Source organism: Solanum stenotomum, chromosome 12, assembly GCF_019186545.1.
Source record: "Solanum stenotomum isolate F172 chromosome 12, ASM1918654v1, whole genome shotgun sequence".
In the NCBI taxonomy this organism is placed as follows: Eukaryota; Viridiplantae; Streptophyta; class Magnoliopsida; order Solanales; family Solanaceae; genus Solanum; species Solanum stenotomum.
In genome coordinates this window covers 26,688,951-26,712,194 of record NC_064293.1, presented here as the reverse complement: position 1 = coordinate 26,712,194, position 23,244 = coordinate 26,688,951, and the positions used below count along the sequence as shown (strand labels likewise).

General features: G+C 35.7%; 1 protein-coding gene across 1 annotated transcript; it reads right to left on the bottom strand.

Annotated features, from left to right (window-relative positions):
- Window positions 1–2,876: 2,876 nt before the first annotated feature.
- On the bottom strand, window positions 2,877–21,612 carry LOC125848718 (alpha,alpha-trehalose-phosphate synthase [UDP-forming] 1-like). The gene is made up of 20 exons (XM_049528644.1): window positions 21,530–21,612; window positions 21,274–21,315; window positions 19,979–20,366; window positions 19,669–19,766; window positions 19,072–19,460; window positions 18,224–18,338; window positions 17,991–18,092; window positions 17,318–17,468; window positions 15,825–15,913; window positions 11,020–11,068; window positions 10,428–10,528; window positions 9,215–9,402; window positions 8,596–8,713; window positions 7,107–7,283; window positions 6,916–7,038; window positions 6,745–6,832; window positions 6,502–6,632; window positions 6,322–6,420; window positions 4,113–4,533; window positions 2,877–3,152 (listed from the first exon to the last, which is right to left on the bottom strand). The coding sequence occupies exons 2-19, from the start codon at window positions 21,313–21,315 to the stop codon at window positions 4,150–4,152; spliced, it is 2,832 nt and encodes a 943-aa protein (XP_049384601.1). The 5' UTR covers window positions 21,530–21,612; the 3' UTR covers window positions 2,877–3,152; window positions 4,113–4,149.
- Between the last annotated feature and the right edge of the window lie 1,632 nt (window positions 21,613–23,244).

The window sequence follows — 23,244 nt, the reverse complement described above, 5'->3', positions numbered from 1 at the left end:
GCACCTCATAACACTTTTTAAGCTGAGAAACATGAAACACAGGATGAATAAGGACATCAGCAGGTAAAAGCAACTTGTAAGCTACTGCACCAACTCTAGAAAGGACCAAGTAAGGACCAAAATACTTTGCAGCAAGCTTGTTGAAAGGCCTAGAAGCCACTGAAATCTGTCTGTAAGGTTGCAACTTCAAGTAAACCCAATCTCCTTCTAGAAATTGCCTATCAAACCTGTGTTTGTTAGCTTTATCTCTCATGCTTTGTTGTGCTCTAGCTAAATGGAACTTGAGCAGGGCTATCACAGCCTCTCTAGCCTCCAGTGATCTATCAACCATGTCATTAGAAGACTCACCAGCTAAGTAAGGCAAGTGTATTGGTGGTTTTTGACCATACAAAACTTCAAAAGGTGTACATTACAAAGTAGAGTGATATGTAGTGTTGTACCACCATTCAGCAAGTGGTAGTTGCGTAGCCCAAGTATGAGGACTATCAGAGCAAAAACATCTAAAATATGTCTCCAAGGTTCTGTTAAGAACCTCTGTTTGACCATCAGTTTGGGGATGGTATGCTGTCGATTTATGTAGTAAGACCCCCTGTAATGTAAATAACTCTTGCCAAAAAGAACTCAAGAAAATGGGATCCCTGTCACTTACTATAGAAGCTGGCATACCATGCAATCTGAAAACATTGTCCAAAAAACACTGAGCTACAGATTCAGCAGTATAAGGATGTGCAATAGCAATGAAGTGACCAGACTTACTGAATCTGTCCACCACTACTAAAATGACATCCTTCCCTTTGGACTTAGGAAGACCTTCAATGAAATCGAGACTGATATCAACCCATACACCATCAGGAACAGGTAATGGTTGAATTAGTCCAGGGTAAGCTGATGTATCATACTTATGCCGTTGACAAATATCACATTTCTGAATAAAATTCCGAATGTCAGCTGCCAATGACTTCCAGTAAAAGAGGGATTGTAGCCTCTTAATAGTTGCATCCATACCTGCATGACCACCTTGTGGTGTTGAATGCCACAACTGAATAATGGTTTGTCTCAACTGCAAATCAGACCCTACTACTAGCCTGCCTTTCCACCTTAGTTGAGAACCAATCCAGGTATAGAATTTATAAGGCTTTGCTTGTAACTTAAGAATAACAGCTTGCAACTCAGCATCAGATGTCCATGTTAGGCTAATTCTCTCCAAAAGTGTATCATTAGGAGTCAAGAGTGAAACAGCCAACAACTCAGCACTTTGATTTCTTGACAAGGCATCAGCAGCCTTATTGTCAGTCCCTTTCTTGAACTCAATAGTAAAATCAAAGGCCATCAATTTAGAAATACCAGCAACTTGAAAATCAGTATGAATACTTTGTTCCAGGAGATGTTTTAGTGCCTTTTGATCAGTTCTCACAATGAAATGTCGTCCTAATAGGTAATGAGACCACTTAGTAACTGCAAATATGATGGCTAATAGTTCTCTATCATACACACACATAGCCTGATGTCGAGTTGCCAATGACTTACTGATATAGGCAATTGGATGCCCTTGCTGCATCAAGACAGCACCAATTCCTGAACCACTTGCATCAATCTCAATTATGAATGGTTTATCATAGTCCGGTAATGCTAAGACAGGTGCAGTCACTAGTGCATTTTTGAGAACATGAAAAGCTGTAGTAGCACCCTCATTCCACACAAACTTTCCTTCTTTAATAATTCAGTGAGAGGTTTAGCAATGGATCCAAAATTCAGAATGAACCTCCTATAATATCCTGTTAAACCAAGAAACCCTCTCAGTTGTTTGATATTTGTAGGGACAGACCAAGCTTGTACTGCAGAAATCTTCTTAGGATCAGTGGCTACCCCTTTAGCACTGATGAAATGACCTAGGTACTCTACCTCAGGTACCCCAAAAGCACACTTAGAACCTTTGGCAAACAGCTGATGTTGCTTCATCAATTCAAACACAGCTTGTAAATGGTTCACATGGGCTGACATATCCTTGCTGTACACCAATATATCATCAAAAAAAACCAGTACTGACCTCCTGAGGAGTGGTTTAAATACAGCATTCATAAGACTCTGAAATGAAGAAGGTGCATTTGTAAGACCAAATGGCATTACCAGAAATTCATAATGCCCTCAAATCCGACCCCGAAAATCTAGGAAAATCAAGTTTAGAACATCGGGTAAGAAATTTACCATTAGAATTTTGGAAATTCCCAGCTGCATTGCAAAACCCCTGTTCTCTGTCTCCACCCACAGATGATTCAGCTCTATTCTGATCCATCTCCTTGTCCTTCTGTTTAGCATTTCCTAGGGCTTGCTTGATCTCCATTAATTCCTTATCTATCTGTACATTTCTATCATTGATATTCACCATACCTTCCATCAATTTCTGCAATTGTTCCTGTATCTGAGACAATTTGCCCTCCATTTCCTCTGAAGATTTGTCTTGATTTTTTTCCCGAGCAACCATGATTTCTTAGCCGAGGACCAGTTGCTTTGATACCAATTGATCCAATTAACAGTAATCAAAAGGATAATATCAACTAGGAGGCTGAACCTCGAAGAAGAAGATAGCTATATCAGGGCAATTCCGAGATAGAAGCTAAGAAGAACAGAGTAAAAGAGAGAGAAGAAGAATTATCATATATCATTTCATGCCTTAACAATTGTATTACATATGTATTTATAGAGTTGAATTGAAAGCTAAAGCTACAATCTACTGAAATAACTGCTTCTAACAACTCTAACAAACAATGAACAGTGATAACTGTTTTTGTGACTAATGAACAGAAGTAACTACTTTTTAATATTCCTAATCATCTATGCTCATCTACGCATTGTATCAAACAATTACCTTGAAGGAAACACTATCAGAAGGGAATTAAAAAGCGAGGCATATGGTTCTTATTAAACTATTAAAAGGAAAGCGTTTACAAGCAAATCCCACGAAACCTAGGACATTTATTCTACTAAAGTTACTACAAGAACATTTCGGTTTATTCATATGCTTAACTCTTTGCAAGTACAAACATGGTCCATCAGTTGTAAAATGAAGGCACTAGTACTATATCCCTCCCTGTGTCTGTTTGCCCGTAAATGTGAAGCAGCATCAGCAGTCACCCTAGCCACGGCTTGAAAGCCTACAGAGTTTTAGCATATCAAATGAGCTAAGATCAAAAGAGCAGATACATAGTTGTAGATAGTGTCAACAATGTTTCAATACTTTATTAACATATAGACAAACCATAAGCAAAACTCAGCAAGAAAGGTCTAAAAAACATTGTGGCGCAGTATTAATTTGGCTGGTATCAGCAGATCAGATGTGGTCACATTAGTTCTATGTCAAATACTCAAGTTTAAGGCTGAACTGTATCGTATTACAACATATTGGAGATCTTTCTTTATTCAGATAACAAATTCTCAAATTAGTCAACTTAGTGTAGCTAGAATGCAGGTTTCTTGAATGTACTTTCATATATCAATATGATCAATATATTGTTTTAACTTATATAAAATGACTAAACATGGAATCAATCAATCAACGGTGCCTCAATCCCATATTAGTTGTGTGGGTGGGTAAGCTATATGAATCCTCTATTATCCATCCTGCTCTATTCTGATTCATTTCATAATGATGTTGAATAAATTGTCTTTTACTAAAAGATGTTACATCAAGATAATCATTTTGCTTTATTACCACAATGGAAAAAGTTATCCAGTTTAGAGGGCAGTGATCAACTAAATTGTGACAGACACAAAGAGAAAGAAGGTCAACTAATATGGATAAAAGGATCAACAATCTTACAATAGTGTGAAGTAACAAAACTACCAAAAAGAAAATGCCATATTAGCAATTTCATGGTTTGCCCTTTCTAGCTTGACACACAGGTGTTAGCAAGTAGTTCTAGAAGGTAGGATTTGTTGCTGGAGTATAAAACCAAGAGAGAAAGGCCAACCATCAGACTCAACTTGGTAAGGCTTGTAGTGGCTGTAGGCTTAGCAACTTTTCCTAATAGACTACTTTAATGATATAATAAATAAGCCCAAGTTATTTAGTCACGAGGTACACAGTACCTGAAATGAGTTAAGTATGAATGTACCTCAAATAGTAGACTTCTACTTGTACGAAGAAACAGCTCAGCAAGATGAATTATAGGCCATATCTTTCAATAGAGACACAACATCAGCTGATGAACCAAGAAGGTATCTGGCAAGAGAGCAGTTTCTACCAACTGCACAAGAGAAGTAGTTATCAGCCTTGAGGTCAAGAACTGATGACCCTTCATGGACTGTCATTCTATCACGAAACAAGGACCACCAATTTGCATTTTCATTACTGCTGGCTTTCTTGTCTATGGTTGAAGCCTGCTGGCCAACTTTGCAACTAGCTGGCCGATGCCCACTTTTACCAGCTGAATGATTTGAAGTACTTCTATTAAGATGACTAGCTATCTTGGTTCTCATAGTTGGTGCTTGTACTTGAGAAAGGTCTGGGTCGAAAAATGAATAAATATCTTCATCCTGAAAGACAACAATTTATTGCAAGCTAAGTGCCCATGAAGAAATTAACTACATAAGAAAGAAGACAAGAACCACGAGTGTACCTAAATGAATGAGTGATACATAACATTTTCTCATTAGCAACATTCAAAGATGGAGCAAAATGAAGCTACTAGGGGTGAGTTTTGGTGAGGCCCTTGAAAAAGCTTCTAGAGAAGTGGATGGAAATAATAAAAATTAACCTGCAAAGTTGCCTAGAGTCCCAGGGAGAGGAAGATCCAGGACTATAAGACGGGTGTTATTAAAAACCATCACTCCGTCACTTAAATCGATGGGGCAACGCAAAGCAGGGGATTATCGCTTCATGGTGAAGCCATGGGCTTCATGGAAGTTTGCGCCTCAAACAATGACTCCCAAATGATCCCAACAAGCGTTCGGTTCTTTGAATCTCAAATTCTACAGGACTTGAGCAAGTGACCACCTTTCCCTCTGAAATAGAGGTATGACTTACCAGTATTAACTAGGCTACTGATGAAACAGTGCTTGGAACCATATAGAGAACCAAACTAATGATTTGACCTTTACCAAGTATCACCAATCACCTAACCTTAAGAAAATTGTTTTTTATTTCAAATGGAAGTACCAAGCCAGAGCTAGGAAAGAACATTTTGCCTGATTTTATTGTAGATATCTCCATCTTTGAAACCTCAGATTTGAGAATCTATATTTGTCCCCATCCCTACGATTTTTCTTTTTCCTTAACTTCCTTCATCTTTCTGTTGCATCAACCAGTAACAGTATTTCCATTTTGGAGCATCACTTCGGCTTTAAACTTTAGTTTAGGTATGCCTTCTTTTATATTCCTTAATTGTTCAAAAGATCCATCAAGGAAGATATTCAAGAGAAGACTGATTTCATAATAGTGTCTGAGACTTCAACAAACATCCGGAAACTGTGATGGTTGAAATGTGAATATGCAAGCAAAAATTTCCTCGGTTATTTGAAGCAGTATTTGAGATGAGCTTCAGAATTTCTTGCAAGTTTGGATGCAGCAAAGGACCTCATGAAACTATTGGGAAGCACTAAGCCTTTAGACCAAAATCAGGCCTCGGTAAGAAGGAGCAAGTTTCCTCTACCATACAACTTTAAACAAAACTAGTACGCACTCCCCATCCCATTTTCTAAGACGTGCCCTGACTTTTAAGCAGTTTAAGAGAAACATTTGAATGAGAGTTACTACAAGGGAGTTCAGTATATATGTCAAATACTAATTGGAAGATGTGAGAAGATATCAAGATGTTGCATCAAATACAAAGTAATAGTGAAGTAGAATTATAAAAAGAATACTCAAGTATTACTATGGTGGAAGCCAACATTTAAGAGGTTGTATATTTGTTGGATGAGCTAAAATAGAACATAAGTAAAACAAAATAGGATTAAGTAATAATTAAACTGAATAACTACTACAATGTCCAGGTAGCTGTATAGAACTGAAGAAAACACATAAGCATGTTCATATTATTTTCTCGTTCTCAATTAGCAAAGCTCTGACCAAGCCATATAAAAGCAAGCATATTTATATGTAAGAACATCTTCTTAAGATGGAATCTGGCACATAATCCAACCATATAAACCATGCCAAATTATATGATGCACAAAGTTTTTAGGTCAAAGTGGATTTCCTATATTGCAATTTAACATCTCAAGTATTCAGGGCGCTAAAGCATATGCAGTTGGACAAAAATTTCATCCACATAGATCATCTAACCGTAAATTCAGGATTAGTCCAAGATGAAATGAAAAACACACCTTTGCCAGAAAGTGCCCTATGCATAAAACATAATCAATTGGTGTCTTCACGTCATTGTTGTGCACTATTTCTCCCAAAATACGATCAATTGCTGCCCCCTGTACAAAAACAAGCTGCTTAAGAAAATAATCAACATACCGCAAAATGACATTCTAATTTCTAGGAACACCAGAACAGACCTTAGTAACACCAACTGCCCGAACCTCAACAGATCGACTACCCTGGACTACCTCTACAGAAGCATTTGAAATTGGGCCTGTCCACAGATGTTGCAAGAGATCTTTCGATTGAAGTTTTCCAAACTCAATATCTGCATGATCAGAACACACTAACAGAATTAGGAGACTGAAACCACAGATAAACATAAGGCTATTTAGTTGTTTGATTAAAGATGGACCTAAATTGGGTATGTAATTAATGACCTGTATATTTATAGTTCCAAACAAGTGAGGTCTCACGAAGCTCAAAATGAGAACGGGGGGTCCTCTCAGTGAAATACTCAAATACATGCTGAAACAAAGAAGATAGACTTTGATTTCAAAAACTTTACAAACTTGAGACAATTTTTCAAGTTTAAAAATACAGTGCTTCACCTTTACGCTGTCAACCCAATCCATACTTAGATTTTCAGGCATCGTAGTCATCCAATTCCCCCCTGTTTGTCGCAAAAACATTCCATGTTCAGCAGCCAACCACATCCTATATTCTCCAAAATTCTGCAGAAGAAGTCAGTAAACAAACAAAAATGCTGATAGAAAGACAGTAACTTATGAAAGTAGGACACCTCATCAAGAACGTTTCGGTCACTTCCACTGAGGACAACTATTGTCGTCTTTGGGTCATTACAAAGCGATCTTAGAGGTTCTTTTAAATCTGGATGCAACTTAAGCTCCATTTCTTTTAGTTGATCAATCCTTCTTCCCTGGGCATCCACTGGCTCTGTTAATGTGGCATTGAAACCCTAAATTACAGAAAATAACTGTCAAAACTACATATTTCCTATTAGGGAAACTGCAAAGTAGCTTATCACCTGTCTGCATCATATAGATATTTAATGTTTTTGGAACTATAACAAGGACAACCAAAGCACACAGTAAATGAGATAGATAGCTTAGAGCAAATAAAATACAGTAAGTTGGACATTTAGCTTGATTACTACTCTCTGATACAGTCCTCCTCTTTCAACAGGCTCAAATAGACTATCTATAAATTACTAAGGGATATTACACATCACGCTAAAGTAGTGCATTTATTCCACTTTTAAATCAAAGGAATAGTAGAGATTAAGTGGATGCACTGAAGGAAAAATAACTTTTTTACTAACAAATTTCATGACAAAAGCTGATTTCACTTTTCATGTGTGACGAAGGCCAGAAGCTATTTTTGAAAGCAAAAGTGCGACTTTCAGAAAACAGAAACATCAGAACTGCCTTGTACTCAGCTAATTGCATAGGTAGTAGAGATATTGTAACATAGAAAGAAAATATAACATCCTACTGCAAAAACTCTTCAAATTCATAATTTTATGGAACAGCATCTTGTGTACCCTTACAGTAATAGTTTCCACATACCACATAATCCTTTTGATATTACAAACATTTGATGGATATATAACAGCATAGCAAACATTTGATGGACATAATAACAGTATAATTTTATCAAGAGACATATTTTGACAAAAGCCAGCTCAGCACCTTATGTTAAAATATGTCTCAGGCAATAACAAGTAACAACAGACTCCATTCCCGCTTGGTTGGGATGCCCATAGTAGTAAAAAGATATAAGATGAATGTGTGCAACAGTAATGAATAAATGACAGGATACAGAGACATCAGTTTCTAGTTAAAATATCTATCTGTTTAATCATTCCATTTACTCCTTTGAAATTTATGAACTGAAAGCCAAACAAATGGTGTAAAAATGCAATCGAAATAACATCCAAGAAAAGCGAGCCCTAGAAATTGGCAGAGGAGCAGCTGCAATAGCTTCAGCATGAGCTGCTGCCCGTATATGGAAGTATTTAATGGCAAAACGCATCGTTTTCAACCATTTTCTGCCTTTATGAATTTTCTTTCGATAGAATGTAGAATTTAGCAGCAGTGTCATACTGCACAAATTTCCTGGCTGTTGATCCTTTTGAGTTGACACCAAATACTAAGACCATAAATAAAAAACAAATTAAGATACTTTAATCACTGGTTGAAATTACGATTTTACAGTAGTAAAGTGCAAATATACATTTTTTAAAATTTTAGTGAAGGGAAAAAGAATACCAATATAAGCAATCGATTATTTGATTGCAAGTAGCGCTCAATAGCCACTTCGGAGGGAAGTTGAGGTGGAATATGTCTAGTCCTCAGTTGAGCTTCAACAACTGTATCATTGAGTTCGCTACATAGAAAAAAATAATAGCATTAGATTGCACTAAAACTGAAGTTGGGTAAAAGTAGTTAAAAGAACATATGAGCAAACTGTTGTCTTCTGATCGCTTCTTGATATTCTTATTGATTAGACTTAAAAAAAAGTGTGTTGAAAACATAATTTAGTAAATAAAAGTGAGCTCTCTCTAATAGCTTAAGCTTTTAGATGAGATGGTCACACACTTCAACATGGTATCAGAGGCAAATATCCTAAGTTTGATCACCATCTATTATTAAAAAAAATCATATGCTTGGCTCATAACAAAAAATCAAGCCCACACATTAGGAGGCCGTGTTGGTTTAGTAAACAAAAGTGTGCTCCAACTTAAGCTTTTAGATGAGATGGCCACACACTTCAACACCGTGATAAGTACATAATATGGAAACTAAACAGGGATCCCTTGTTATCAAGAATATAAAGGTAAGGAGTCTAAATCATAAAAAGAGCCACTTCGATTCATTAAGGACATACCTTACAAAAGTTTCAGCCCATTCCTGGGATGTGTGAGTGGTGACATGCAAGAAGTTATGCTGATGTCGTTTTTCTCTTTCATTTGCAGACATTGTTAGAGCATAACCAATTGAAGACGCAAGTTCAGTAATGTTCCATGGGTTCACCAAAATAGCCCCAGCACCAAGAGACTGTGCTGCACCTGCAAACTGTAATTAAGAAAATATTATGGAAGAATGTGCCGCTCAAATCATTTGCATAGCACGTTTACTGGTCCAGTAACAATCTGATAATTAGAAAACAATACTTAGAAGGAGAAACAGTTTATTTAAGGAATATGATGCAAGTTCCCTTCCTGAATCAAATTCCAATGGACTTCTGAATTCTAGCATTTAAAATAAACTTGCATAAATAAGTTGAAGTAGATATAAAAGCAACAAAATAGACCATCATATTTCCCTTTTAGCATGTTGAGGTATACTTATTATCAACACTAGACGGGCCTTTTGTAGTACTATCTCTGCATCTTCTTAGGCATAACATTAAGATTTCCATTGGAGCTACTTTGCTATTAAGACCATTGTTGGGAAGATGGACATAGTGACCAACTTAATCCAACATGAGACAAAAACATTTTGCAGTACTATCTCTGTATCTTCTTAGGCATAACATTAAGATTTCCATTGGAGCTACTTTCTCCTAAGATCATTGTTGGAAAGATGGGCATAGTGACCAACTTAATCCCAAAACAAGCAAAATCAAATAAAGAGACTACACCATCATGCACTTCACCAAAGTGGGATTTTACCAACCCTGTACTTTCCCTGCACGCTCAAAGCTGGACATAAATATGCCCTTTAACTTGGCCTCATTTCACATTTTTGCCCTCCAACTTTGGGTGTGCACAAGTAGGCACGAAAATAGCGTTTGATTTCTCATCATATTCCCTATGGGATTCGATACTCAACCCCGTTGGGTTTTATATTTGACGATGACCACTTATGCTATTTCAGTTCGTGTAATTTGGGCGTATCAACATGTCTGACCGAACAATAGGTAACCCAAGATCAAGGATGGGTTTTGCTTAGATTTGTGAGTTGAAAAAATAAACCTAAGACCTAAATTCGAAAAGCTAGCTCAAGTGGTATAATTAGGTCACATGCTTAACCGGTGTAGGATTCTGAAAATGTTACTAGTGAAATCATATTGCAAAGAAGAAGAGAGAATTGTGTACCTCACTTAGAATTAGGACTCCTTTCTTGGATGCTTGGCAGGCCACAAATTCGTAACTGACAAGATTCATCCCATCTCTCAAGGATGTAACTAGAGCAACATCTAAAAATTTCCAAAACAAAGAAGAAGTGAGAAAAGGACTGAGAAGTAAATTGAGGTACAATTAGCATTTAAAACTTACAAATACTATAAAAAAAAATCATAAAATTAGTAGTATTAATTAAAATAGAATTAAAATGTTACAAAAAAGCAATCATTAAGTGCCACAAGCAAAAGATATGCCAACTTGTCCTTTCTAGTTTATAAAGATAATTTTTCTTGGTGAGCCATCTAGTTTCTCTTTTGTCCTCTACATATGTGTTAGTGCAAGTAGTATCATACATGGACATAGTTTGTTCAAATGTTGAGCAGGCAAATCCCTGAGGATGTATTGATGTTTTCCTTTTTTTCCCTTCTGTATGTCTGCCCTTACTCCATCACTATCAGAAGAACTCAACTATGTTTTTCACCTTCTTACCATATTAAACTTATTTCCAGCATAATGTATAGGGAGATAAGAGACAATATGCTTGTAAAGGAACAAGAATAAGTACCAGTGACAGCATAAAGGGCGCATAGTGCAGGAAAATCAAGAGAACGATCCTGTCAGTATAGAGTTGAAAGGATTAGAATCTTCACAAGGTTACAGCAATCACTCGTAAAGCACAACAGGAATGATGAGACTGAGGAGCGAAATAGGCAGAAATTAGAATAAGAAACATCAAACACCACTAGCTGGGATGTAGATAAAGGGATATGAGAACTTTTGACGGATTCACGAACTGGTTCTTAAACTCAAAAATTTACCCTTCAGTTTATTTTAGTGTAAAGAGGAAGATCCTTGTTTCATAGATAGTTGGCTTGATTTTTGAGGCCATAGCATCACATGTAGTCAATGCTTCCGTAGCCTAACACCATCTTGGTGTACATCAATAAACTTCAGTTTACTTGACCCCAAAAAATATTTAAAAAATAAATAAAATATCCTCTAGAAAAAACAAAAATTTCTCATAGAAATCAACCATTACCCTTTCATTTTCAAAATCGTTTTCTCTTGTTATCCGCCACTTCATCTAAACACCTCATGAGCTAGCATTTGGAGTAGAGTAAGGTCCAAGATCCATCTCTCAAAGTATTCGAGCAACAACAGTGAAATTAAAAACTTAATGTTGATATTGTCAATTGACCCAATTCCCTGACCACCAATCTCAGGCACTGGGCTATTAATTAAAGATTTATACACTTGGAGAAAAGCAATTGACAGACTCCGTCAATACAAAAAAAGTTTTCTTAGGAAAATGACACACTGAAAATCTATTCAGAGGATTTCTACTTCTAGCAGAATAGATTAAGAAAGACAAAGATTTTCCCGCTTCAAGAGCAATATATTTTCTAATTATAGTACTATTGAAACCAAAGAAAACACAGAAGAACCAAACCTTCAGTATAATGGGCAATCATTTTGATTAAGATGTAACAAGTATTGAAAGAAAGCAAATGAGAATGCCATTCAAAGAAGATATGATTGATGGAACCCTTCAGGCAGAATGGCTGCATCAGCAAAATAATTCAGCCTACTTTAATCTTTTTGATAAGTAAAGTAATGTCAAAATGTGGGGCTTTCCTTTGACATGCAGTAGTAAAAATTAGGAGTAATATTTTCTTCTTTGTTGCATCCATTTCAAAAATCTAGTAGGCAGTAACGAATGCCTCAATGCAGCGGCAGATCTAGGGTTGCAAGAAGGAGGTTCATCTGAACCCCCTTCGCCGGAATATTACCCAGTATACATAGTGTCAAATTTGATTTTTTTGAGTATATATACCAGAATGAACCCTCTTGACACAACTCAAATGCTTGGCTCAGTGGTCAAGGGAGTTCTAAATTCCCCCAAGGTCGCGGGATCAATTCTCGATCTGCACTATATTTCCATCTTCTTGGTCACCGTAGTATATAATGATTGCCCACCAATTATTTACTTTTTATTTTTATATACTCTGTAAATAATTCAACTCAAAATCTTAATATTTCTTGCCTATCCTGACCTTAATTCCTTTATCAATCAGACATTCTCAACAATGTCAATATGTTACACAAGTTAGATGACATTTGTCACAAAAGGGAAATTATCTTAGAAAGAACCTCTCACTCACATTTAACTTTTGACAAGGAACATGTAATTCAAAAAAATTATCTATGAGTTCTAATTCGTTGTTATTATATAGACAACTCATATTATCCTAAAACCGTAAGGTGTCTTTTCTTAGCTTCTTACTTACTTAACCAACCAACTTTAAATAGACATCACCTTTCGATTCAGCAAAATACTTTGGACATCCCAAACGTAGATATGAATTTCAAATATATCACTTTATATCCTGCAGTTAGCTTTAGACTCAGTTTCGAAAGAGAGGACAAAATTGTGAACTTTTTCTTCCTTATTTTGGGCGTTCCCCACAAATTTAACGAACTTTAGGTGAAGGACACAGATATTGCTATAGATATTTATGGAAAGATCTAAGATTTCTAATGAAAATTTTGTGCTTTCATGCCTATGATATGAAAATTCCATTTTCTGAAGATGCAATCTTTACTCCATCCTTTCCTTTTAAGTGATTTTCTAGCATTTTAAATGTGTTTCAAAATAAGTAATCTTTAAGAAATCAAGGTATTCATTTTATTCCCAAAAGTACCCTTGTTTAAAAAACACAAGAAATTTTAAAAAGGGTCGATGGAGCAGGACATAAGTAGGAAGAAGTGTTAAAAGGGATATGACAAGGCGAATTAAAATTGGGCAGGTTAAGGTTAGTCTTGTCATTCGCCGCCCCGCCCCATTTATCATCCTGCAATCTTTTTTGTACTTGCTTTATATTTTGAACCCCCATGATAAAAATCTTATTCACTGCCTCAATGTAGCTAGCATTTGAAGCACGGAAACTATACTTAGAGGATTTGAAAAATGTAGCATTATCGGATAGAGCTTGTGAGTGTATTTATCAAGCAGAAAGCTGTAGCATTACAAGCTTTGCGATACAAGCTTCTTAACCTTTAACATACCAAACATTGTGTGCAATAATTTAGTTTAGTCCAATAAAGATTGCACGCAGAAAAGTTCACCAAGAGTTAAGTCTTGAAGGTAAGCAAATTCTTAGTTTTGTCCTTTACTTTAAATATGCACATTAACTATAATTTAGAAGAAGACAAAAGAGTGTACTCGTAGCTACTCCTATATGCCAATAAATCTTTCTAATTATTTATCCTAAACTACTTGAATGACTTATCACGAGTTAAACCGTATCCTTTTGCATCTGCTGCAATATTTAGTTCATCTTTAGTATAACAATTTCTAAATTTCCCGTGAATGTCCATCAGTCCTCATGCTCAAGGTTCAATTGAGTTTCTATATTGAGGTAATGATTGCAAGAATGTTTGTTTTGTTTTTCCACCAGAATGTCAGGTACCTGTTTAGGATCCAACAAATCAGGATTTCGTACCAGTGGGTTAAGTAAAGCACTCTATTCTCATTACTCGAACCCGAAACCTCTGATTAAACATAAAAGAGTATTACCTTTGGTAAAGAGTAGAGTCCTTCTAACTGTTAGAGTGGGTTAGAGAGTCCCACATTGGTTGGAGAATGTACGAATGGTCTACTTATATGGACTTAGACAATCCTCTCCTCATGAGCTAGCTTTTAGGGTTGAGTTAGACTCAAGTTCCATATCTTTACATGGTATTAGAGTCAGGTCCATCACTGTTTGGGCTCCCAGTCCACGCTCGAGAAAGGGGTGTCAGAGTCCCACATTGGTTGAGAAGGACCAGTGATCTGCTTCGCTTATATGGACTTGGGAAATTTTTACACAAACTTGGGCAAACTTTTGATTGAGCTAGGCCCCATGTGTCATATCTTTACACAAACCAACTCAACATATCATGTAGGTGTTTCTTCTAAATTATACGGTTTATGAGTTATAAATGATGAAGATCTTCATTATGTGTAGCTATATTTCGGTTATTATAGTTTCCACATAAGTAAAATTGCCATGGCGTTTCCCGCCTTAACATTCGAAATTCCCATCTCTCATGTCCAACTCTACATTTTTATAACAGTGGCATCCATGTCAGCTTGTGCACACCTCGACTATACCACTGGCTATCAGCTACTTCCACTAACACAAGCACTTGTTAACTCTAATCATTGAGGCTTAAATAAATGTGAAGAAATCACCTAGCGTCTTTTGTCTAGTCTCCCATGATTTCCATCCACTTCAATAGCACCCATAGGTGCTGCACGATTGTACATTTTACCCTAGACAGACATAAATATTCATGCTAATTAGGTGAGTATTGATGCCAATAACCTCTGGAAAATTCTTACAAGTTTCCGGAATCGTAAGGGTATGGCAGTCCAAATTCACTGTGAGTAACCTGGTGCTGAGAGTAAGTGGCAAGGGATGAAAGGAAAGAGATTTTCTTCAAGGAAATCAATCACCCACTTTAACCTTATTAAGTAAATAGATGTTTTTGGCAAGTGATTAGTTTCTCAATTGTATTGTTTCAGGAACACATTGTAAAATTATTAAAATTCCTGGAAAGTACTCAACGTTGAATATTGCACCTGATAAAATTCTTCTAACTCTATGATGCTCCTTGAAAGACATTGCATTTGCATCAGAGGATTCAAAATAGTTTCTCCAAGACCTTTATTATTAGATCTTTTATTTATTTTTTTCGATTAGTTTTTTCTTTGAGCCTTTTACCATTTGATCATTATGATTTAGTGTTAAAATGGGAACGAGAGACTAAACCATTTCTTGTAAATATAAAATAATAAACAGGGAAGCAGACACCCTCGCTAATATTGGCTCTAGCAGAGACAAGGTCAAATGGTATCAGAATTTACATGACTTGCCCAAGCAAGCCATAGGATTGAGCCTTATGGTTAAAAAACCAATTTGTGAACTTCAGGATAAGGCAAATCAAAAACAATTCCATGTATGAGGACAATGGATAGCACTATTATTTTTATTTGTTACTTTCAGTGTGCTATATTATCAAGCTACATGGAGAGGAATCCTCTCAAACATATTATGAATTTTCCGAGGAGTAAAAATATGGGCATGTCCATATCAACCAAGCTTTTTGAAGAGGTTAGGTTTTATGTCCCCCTCCTGAATGTATTCACTTTTTGGATATTAATTTACAAGGTAGGGATCTTAGCCAACCTTTACAGCTAAAAAAGAGTAATTCTCAAATGCAGAAGAGTCATATGAAATTAACAAACTAAAACAAGCTGCACCAATTTATACATATATCCATTAATATCAACAATTTATTCATATTATTAAGTGACAAGAGACAGACCAAATGATGGATTGGGACAGCTGTTAGAGTTCCGAATCTTCCATTGATGCGTCCCACAATTTCATGTACTTGACACGTCAGCTTTTGATCTGCCCAACAAGTTAAAAGAGGAAACCACTAACAATCAGAGAGAGTAACCACATCATGGATGTCAAAAATTTAACCAATGACAAGGCTTCAAGGGCAAATAATATCTCTTAATACCGATACACTGGTTTTATGTGTAGCTTTACAAAGTTAAGTTTCATTATCAGAAGTTTGGAATAATCTTTTTCAATGATAATTGATGATACTTCAAATATAACTTTAGAAACTCTCACTAACAATAAATAATTCAATACAAAAAAATCTTGAAAAATTTATTAACAATTGTGCTTAGAGATGTTAATTTTTCTACTTAGAATATTTTTTAAATAATCAGAAGTTCACTATTTTACTCCGTCTGTGTGAGTACTTACTCACAGTGCCGGTCCTAATCCCAGATAAAAGAGGAGGATTGGGGTAGGCTAGCAAGCATAAAACAAGCCAGCTTCATGATGAATCCTCGCAATACAGACAGCATTAGGACATACTCAGCATGAGATGAGTTTAAATGGGGCAACATGATCACTGAGGATTCCTATAGAGGATCCCAACTTGTTTGTGACCGAGACATAGTAGTTGTTGTAGAAATCCATTATTTCCAACTTCGAAACCTCAGCAAATAATAGGTTAACACCTATCCTTCTCCTCTTAAGTACTATACTTGGCTTACCACCACGATTCAAACTCATGATGTATCTTGCCATCAACATTACTCCTGTAAAAACAGATCCTCTCCTTCATTCAGTCAACTCAGATCTATCATGAGAGTCTTCAAATATCCAAAAGATATCTCAATGACGTGAAACATCAGATTCTGTACTTCATCATTATTAAACTAGGGCTAATTTACTATAACCGGTATCTTTTTGCACTAGACAAAATATGTCAGATCAGAAGATCTCTTCGCATGAAATGAAAACAGAAGGTGAAAAGGCTAAGAAGATGTTGTTAGAAGCGGCAGAAGGTTGCAATCTGGATCGAGGAGAAATGGGAGAGTGGAGAGAATAAGAGAGAGATTAAGGGGGCATAATCTTAGAGAAGATTAGAAAGATACAGTGCTTCTAATAGGACCATCAGGATTCTAGAGAGGAGGAGCTTTTGCATTTATAAGTTTTTAAGGATCATTTGTTGCAGTTGGTAAAGTTCAAATGCACTAAACTGGTCTTAATCTCAGGATTATGTGCTCGCATCACAATCCAAAAACATCAACATTTTTCCTTTCTTTCCCTTTCCAGATGTTCTTGACAACTAGCAGTATTCTAAAATCAGGAACTTAAACCAAGAGCTCAAATTGATCTGTAAAATCCATATGTTTCTTGTCCTGGTTAGGGATACATGATCAAAATAGTAGACATAAATTATGTGCTGTAATTAAACAACAGAGATAAGTATGATGACAAGGAACATACACTCGGGAACATCTGTCCTGGTTGGTACTGCAATTTGTAGCAAAACTACCTTGTCACGCCAGTCTGGGTTCTCTTCAAGGAACTTCTCAAATGCCAATATTTTTTGGGGAATTCCCTTTATCATATCCAACCGGTCTACACCCAGCATGACCTGTCACAATTAATGAATATTTAATCAAAAATCAGTAAAGACAGTTAATTTAGGTTGCCATTTTTGCTTCTCTTCAATTTTCTTCCTTTATTCTGTCTTCCCATCTATTTTATAGATGTTCATCTAACTTCTGTTTTTTTTTTAGTTTATACTAGGACACATCATTAAACCAAGAAACTAGAAAAAAATTACAATAGTAGTTGCACAAAGATCACTTTAAGTAAAATTAAAGACAACCTTCATCTGCACAATCAAGGTGTGTAAGGCAGCTCTGTTTGTGATAATAACCAAACTAAGACACAATGGGGATAAAATATTTGTTTTGACCTTTTTTCTATATTTCCTTTTCATATTTTTTTGGAGTTTTCACAAGGAAGCATACATTAAAAGTGTTGCACTGAGGGTGACAGAAAATTTCAGGGGTGAAATAATTAAGGCATCCCACATTTCGAGCTATACTGATTGAATGTTGTAGATCATTCTGCATCATGCTTCTCTAAAGGAATTTATGTTGGAACAAACCTTTCTTCCAGCAAATCTTTCTTGCAGTTCTTTGATATGGTACTTGACTGCAGGAAGCTCAAGAGCTCTAATGAACCGATCAGAATCTATCCCAATAGGAAACTGTTCATCCAAAGGATCCAGTCAATGTGTCAACCATAACCTTTTGCAAAAAAGGGAACTTGACTCAAGTGCAAGTGATGAAAAAAGAAAAATATAAAAGATTTTAGGCTATTAATAAATGATTCATATACCGCAGCTACACGTGTTAGCTGTCCTTGGTCCTCCACTCCTTCAGGTGTGCCCTCAAGCCCAAGAATGCGAGTGCAAGCACTAACAAAATGTCTTGCATAATCGTAAGTGTGGAAGCTGGAGACAAGATGAAAAATACAAAACCTGAGTCAGCTAAACTATTAACATAAGGAAGAACACTCCAAATCCTCTTAAAGCAAGATTATGAAGTACAGAAATCATCATAGTTGACAAATTAGTCATGGATTCTAAATAAGCTGAATTCCGTGCTTTTAATGAGGCACTTATCCGCCTTCTAAATTTACTGGTGGTATTTGAAAAACACAAGCCCTTTGTTTCCCTGTGGAATGCTTCTCAGACCCCCATTTATGCATCTAGATCACAACGATAAGAATTTTCCATCCTAAACCTCTCGAGGCAAAAAAACATGGACAGTTTGCTTTTCTTTAAAAATGTTCATTCTCAACTCATTACTTTGTCACTTGTTTATTTTACCAGTATTTGCTCACTATATGCTGAACACTCCCCCGGATAATAGGCATTGACTAAAATGGCTGCTTACACTAATCTAGACTGTTCACCGACAATCTTGTTATGCTCTGGATCCTTGAGACTGCTCATAATCCTTTCCTGGAGACTCATTTAAGGTCTAACATCTCTTGGTACAACAGCACCAAGAACATTCCTTGGTACAAAAGGTAAGTATCTCGTGTACTTTGTCTAGGTTGGCTTGTCCACTTCATTACACCCATCGTCTTCCTTACCATAATTTCAAAGTTAAAATAGTTTGCAATATCTCAGAAATTTATGACATGTTAGCAGTATTATGAATTGAGATAAGTGGACTGACCCAACTAAATCAGCAGCAAGTACAGCTCTTAGCAGCTCCGATCGAGATGGCAGTGTCCTGTGAATTTCGGATGAAGGAAAAGGTGTGTGAAGAAACCAACCAACTTTCATTTCACTATTATACTCTTTAAGGCATTTCGGTAGAAACATCAGGTGGTAATCATGGCACCAAACGACATCACCCTCTTGATAATGCTCATTGACGACATCAGCAAACATCTGGTTTGCCTCCTTGTATGCAGCAAACTGAGACTGGAAGCTGCGGGTCGTTGCAAGACGGTCTTCTTGCGGAAGTGGGAGATAATGGAAAAGAGGCCACAGAATGTTATTACAATAACCATTGTAATATTGGTGAACAAGTTCTTGATCAAGAAAAACTGGAATGCACCTCTGCAACCACATCAAAGATCAACCTTTTATCATAGTCGTTATAATGATCATAAGTTAGATAGTGCATCTAGGTAAGATCTTTTAGATGAAGTTAAGTGTTTTATTAATGTTGTTGTGATAGGTGGTATACGGAAGTAGAGGCTCTAGACATATCACTTTGTTGACAAGTGCTACATCAAGAATTTAAAATGGGGACTATTTTACAAACCTTTTCAGCCAGAGCTTCAGTAAGTGATCTCTGACCAATTTCATCAGTTACATTCACCCCAGCCCACCCGATCCAATTTGCTTCAAACTCATTGACACCTTTAACAAAATAAGAAGTCATCAATTAGCACACATACCAGATGATAAGAACCCCACTGAAGCTCAAATGTAGTAGATAAGTTAAGAAAATAAGGAAATGAACAATGCTAACAGAGAAAAAGAAAGTATCAACAGCACTAACTAGACCTCCTACACAACAGATAATGATTATGCTTTTTTTTTAATATAAAGCATTATGTTTTTTGGCTTACCCAACAGAGCACTAACTAGACCTCCTACACTAACTTCTAGATTCCATGAATCCTCGCCTTTCCTAACAGCTGAAACAGGCAACCGGTTTGCCACAACCAATAATCTTTGTCTTTGTAACCGCCCATCTTGCCTCTCAAAGCCATTAGTAAGGGATGATACTGCAAGTCCTTCGATAAGCTCTCCCTCTCGGGCCCTTCTATCTCCATCTGATAGACAGAGTTCATTTCCATTTCCAAAAACATTTGAGTCTTTGTTGCCATCTCTTATGCCTTCATTTGCATTTTGAGACTTGCTTGACTTTCTTAGTTCCCTTTCTCTTAAGAGCCTTTCCAATCTAGATGGAACAGTAGAATCATAACTATTCTTGATTCCAGATGTTTGTAGGATCTGTATTTGAATTGAATTAGTATAAATCATGAATCATATGATGCATTTATTTATTCACAAAAATTAAAAATCACAACACCTCTGTCAAATGATGCACTTATGAAAAAACAACTTTTTTCTGTCACTTAAAAGAATGAACAAATTCCATATTCACCAAACAGGACAATGTGACAAGTTATAGCATATTACATTTCTCGAGTTGACAGTGACAGTATGAAACTCATTCAAGTATAAGGAAACTAACTTAAAGTTGTGAGCTTCAATGAATTTACCATTGCTTTGATAGCAAAATAAGGCTGAACTGGCTAATGACCAATCAGACAAATGCACAAGGTAAACTAAGCACTGAAATTATCATCCAAAAAAGGGAAAGAACCCTTCACACAAGAACCGATTGTTCACAAAAAGTTGAAGTTAAAAAATAAAGAAAAACAACTTTTTTATATATATACAAACCAATCAACCAGAAAGACAGAGATTAAGTATATAAAGCAGAAACTTTTGACTACATTTCATGAGAGCAAGTTTATTGCCTGGAATAGCTTTCCAAGAAAAGAAAAAAAATAGAACTAATCTTTACAATAATTTGTTTCCTTTAGTAATGAAATAGTAAGTCATACATGTTCCCACAATATTACTCATTCATATCATTATCTTCTTAGGTAATGCACAACAACATATCTATCTCAATTCTTCTTAAAAGTGAAGTTCTTGAAAAAAAAAAATCAATATCCATATTAGACCAAGAAAAACATTATACAGTTCTTGAAAAAACAAAAAACTCATAAACTCTAAAGAAATCAAGAACACCCCATAAACACTCAATGCACAACAACAAGAATCGGCAATTAAAATAAAAGGGGGGGTTTGGATTTCAAAATGGAAAAAAATTCAAGATTTAGAGTACCAAATTGTTCTGAGAATTGTTGGTATCTTCAATCGACTCCATCTTCAGCAGCGTCAATCCCAATAACAAGAACAAGAAGAAGAATAATAAAGACCCAAATGAGAAATTGGGATTTAGAAGTGGAAAGCAGGCAGTCCATATAGAGACAGGAGAAGCAAGTTGTCAACAATTTGTACGTATGTAGGGAGGGAGGAAAAATGTGAAAATACAGAAAAGAAAATGGAGGAAAGGAACAAAGGGGGTTTCGTCAAATTACAGAAAATCCAAACCCTTTGAAGAGAGTGAAAGATAGAAGAAAGCGTTTGTGAGGAGCACGGGTTTCTTCGCCATGCAAGATGCGCACCTGTTCAAAGCTTTTCTCCGTTGGCACCAACGCTACTACACAAGTTCCGTTTTTCAAACTATTCTTTTTTAATCACTAAATAAAATATATCTCTCCAACTCTCAACTAACCCCCCCAAACTTATCATTAATCACAATCTACACCTTTACCAAAAGTCCTTCGTCTCAATTTATGTTAAAGTGTTTGATTAAATACATAATTTTTATAAATAAAATAAATTTTGTGATTGGTTTAAAGTTAAAATGTTACAAGATAAAGAAAAATGATATTTTCTTATATCGGCTAAAAAGAAAAGAATATCATATAAATTGTGATTGTGAGATTGTTAAATGATAATGTAAACCTTTTTCACTCTATTTGTTGGTAACTAGTATTATTTTTATCAAGTTACAAGCTAATTAATATTGTTAGGTTATTTTATTTTAGTCTATAGATATGCTTAATAAGGTGTTATATTGTTCATTTTGGACAAAGGCTACATGTTATTTTTCTCAAACAAAAAAAAATTCACATCATTGAGAAATCATATATCTCATAGTAGTTTCCCAATCTTTTAACTCAATGTGAGGTTTTGTTCGCATACACAATAATCTCTCCTTTGAACTAAGTTTCACGTGGCCCATCATCATAATCCACGAGTCAATTTTCGAAATTCACTATGTGATACCCACATCGCCTGTATATTTTTGGCAAAAAATGTCCGCAACTAGTTTTTATTTGTATGGGTGCGTCTCTAAGCTCGGAAGGAAAGTAAATCAAGTCTCACGCCATCATTTGTCTTCGTCACATTCATCTTGTTGAACCTAGATTTTAATATTAGTAATTGCATTTTTTCAGCTCAAAGATATTCTTAATAATGTATGATATTGTCCAATTTGGGCAAAAACTGCACAATGTTCCCCAAAGATCTCATACACTTGAGAGATCATGTACCTTATAGTTTAGTTTTTCAATCTTTTCATCTATTAATATGAAATTTTATTTTCATTTACTCACTTAATATATAGCAACTATAACTATATTTCATAAATACATGAATAGTTACGTTATGTTATCACAAATCTAAACTATAACTATTTATGAAATATATAAAAACAATACATATATATGTGTGTATATACATGAATAATATATAGTTATATAGTATTTCATATAGGGAACTTTCACATATATCCACTCAAAAATAGTCTAATTACTCTCTATAACTATAGTTTGATAATTAAAATTCGTAGCTACAAGTTATATAGAGGAGAGAGGCGAGCGAGACTGGGAGAGAGAGGGGGCAAAGAGTGGGAGAAAGGTGAATTGTATATGTATATAGGTTAGATAATTGCATATTATACATATGTATTTGTATATATGTCAAGCGAGATTGGGAGAGGAAGGAGAGAGGCGAGCAAGAGAGGGCAGAGAGTGGGAGAGAGGTGAATTGTATATGTATATAAGTTAGATAATTGTATATTATACATATGTATTGGTATATTCTGGAGAATTATACATATACAAATGTGGTTAATTATACAAACTCAAAGTCTGCCCACGTAATTAATGTATAATATTAGTTGTGAGTGATAATTATAGCAAACTATAGCTATGATGAGTAATTAAATAGTATAAATTTGCTTAAT

Coding starts and splice junctions, on each gene's coding strand:
- LOC125848718 (XM_049528644.1), bottom strand. CDS start 21,315: ATGGAGTCGATTGAAGATACCAACAATTCTCAGAACAATTTG. Junction 20,367..21,273: donor ACAATTCTCAGAACAATTTG/GTACTCTAAATC, acceptor ATTCAAATACAG/ATCCTACAAACATCTGGAAT. Junction 6,833..6,915: donor ATTGGGTTGACAGCGTAAAG/GTGAAGCACTGT, acceptor TCTTTGTTTCAG/CATGTATTTGAGTATTTCAC.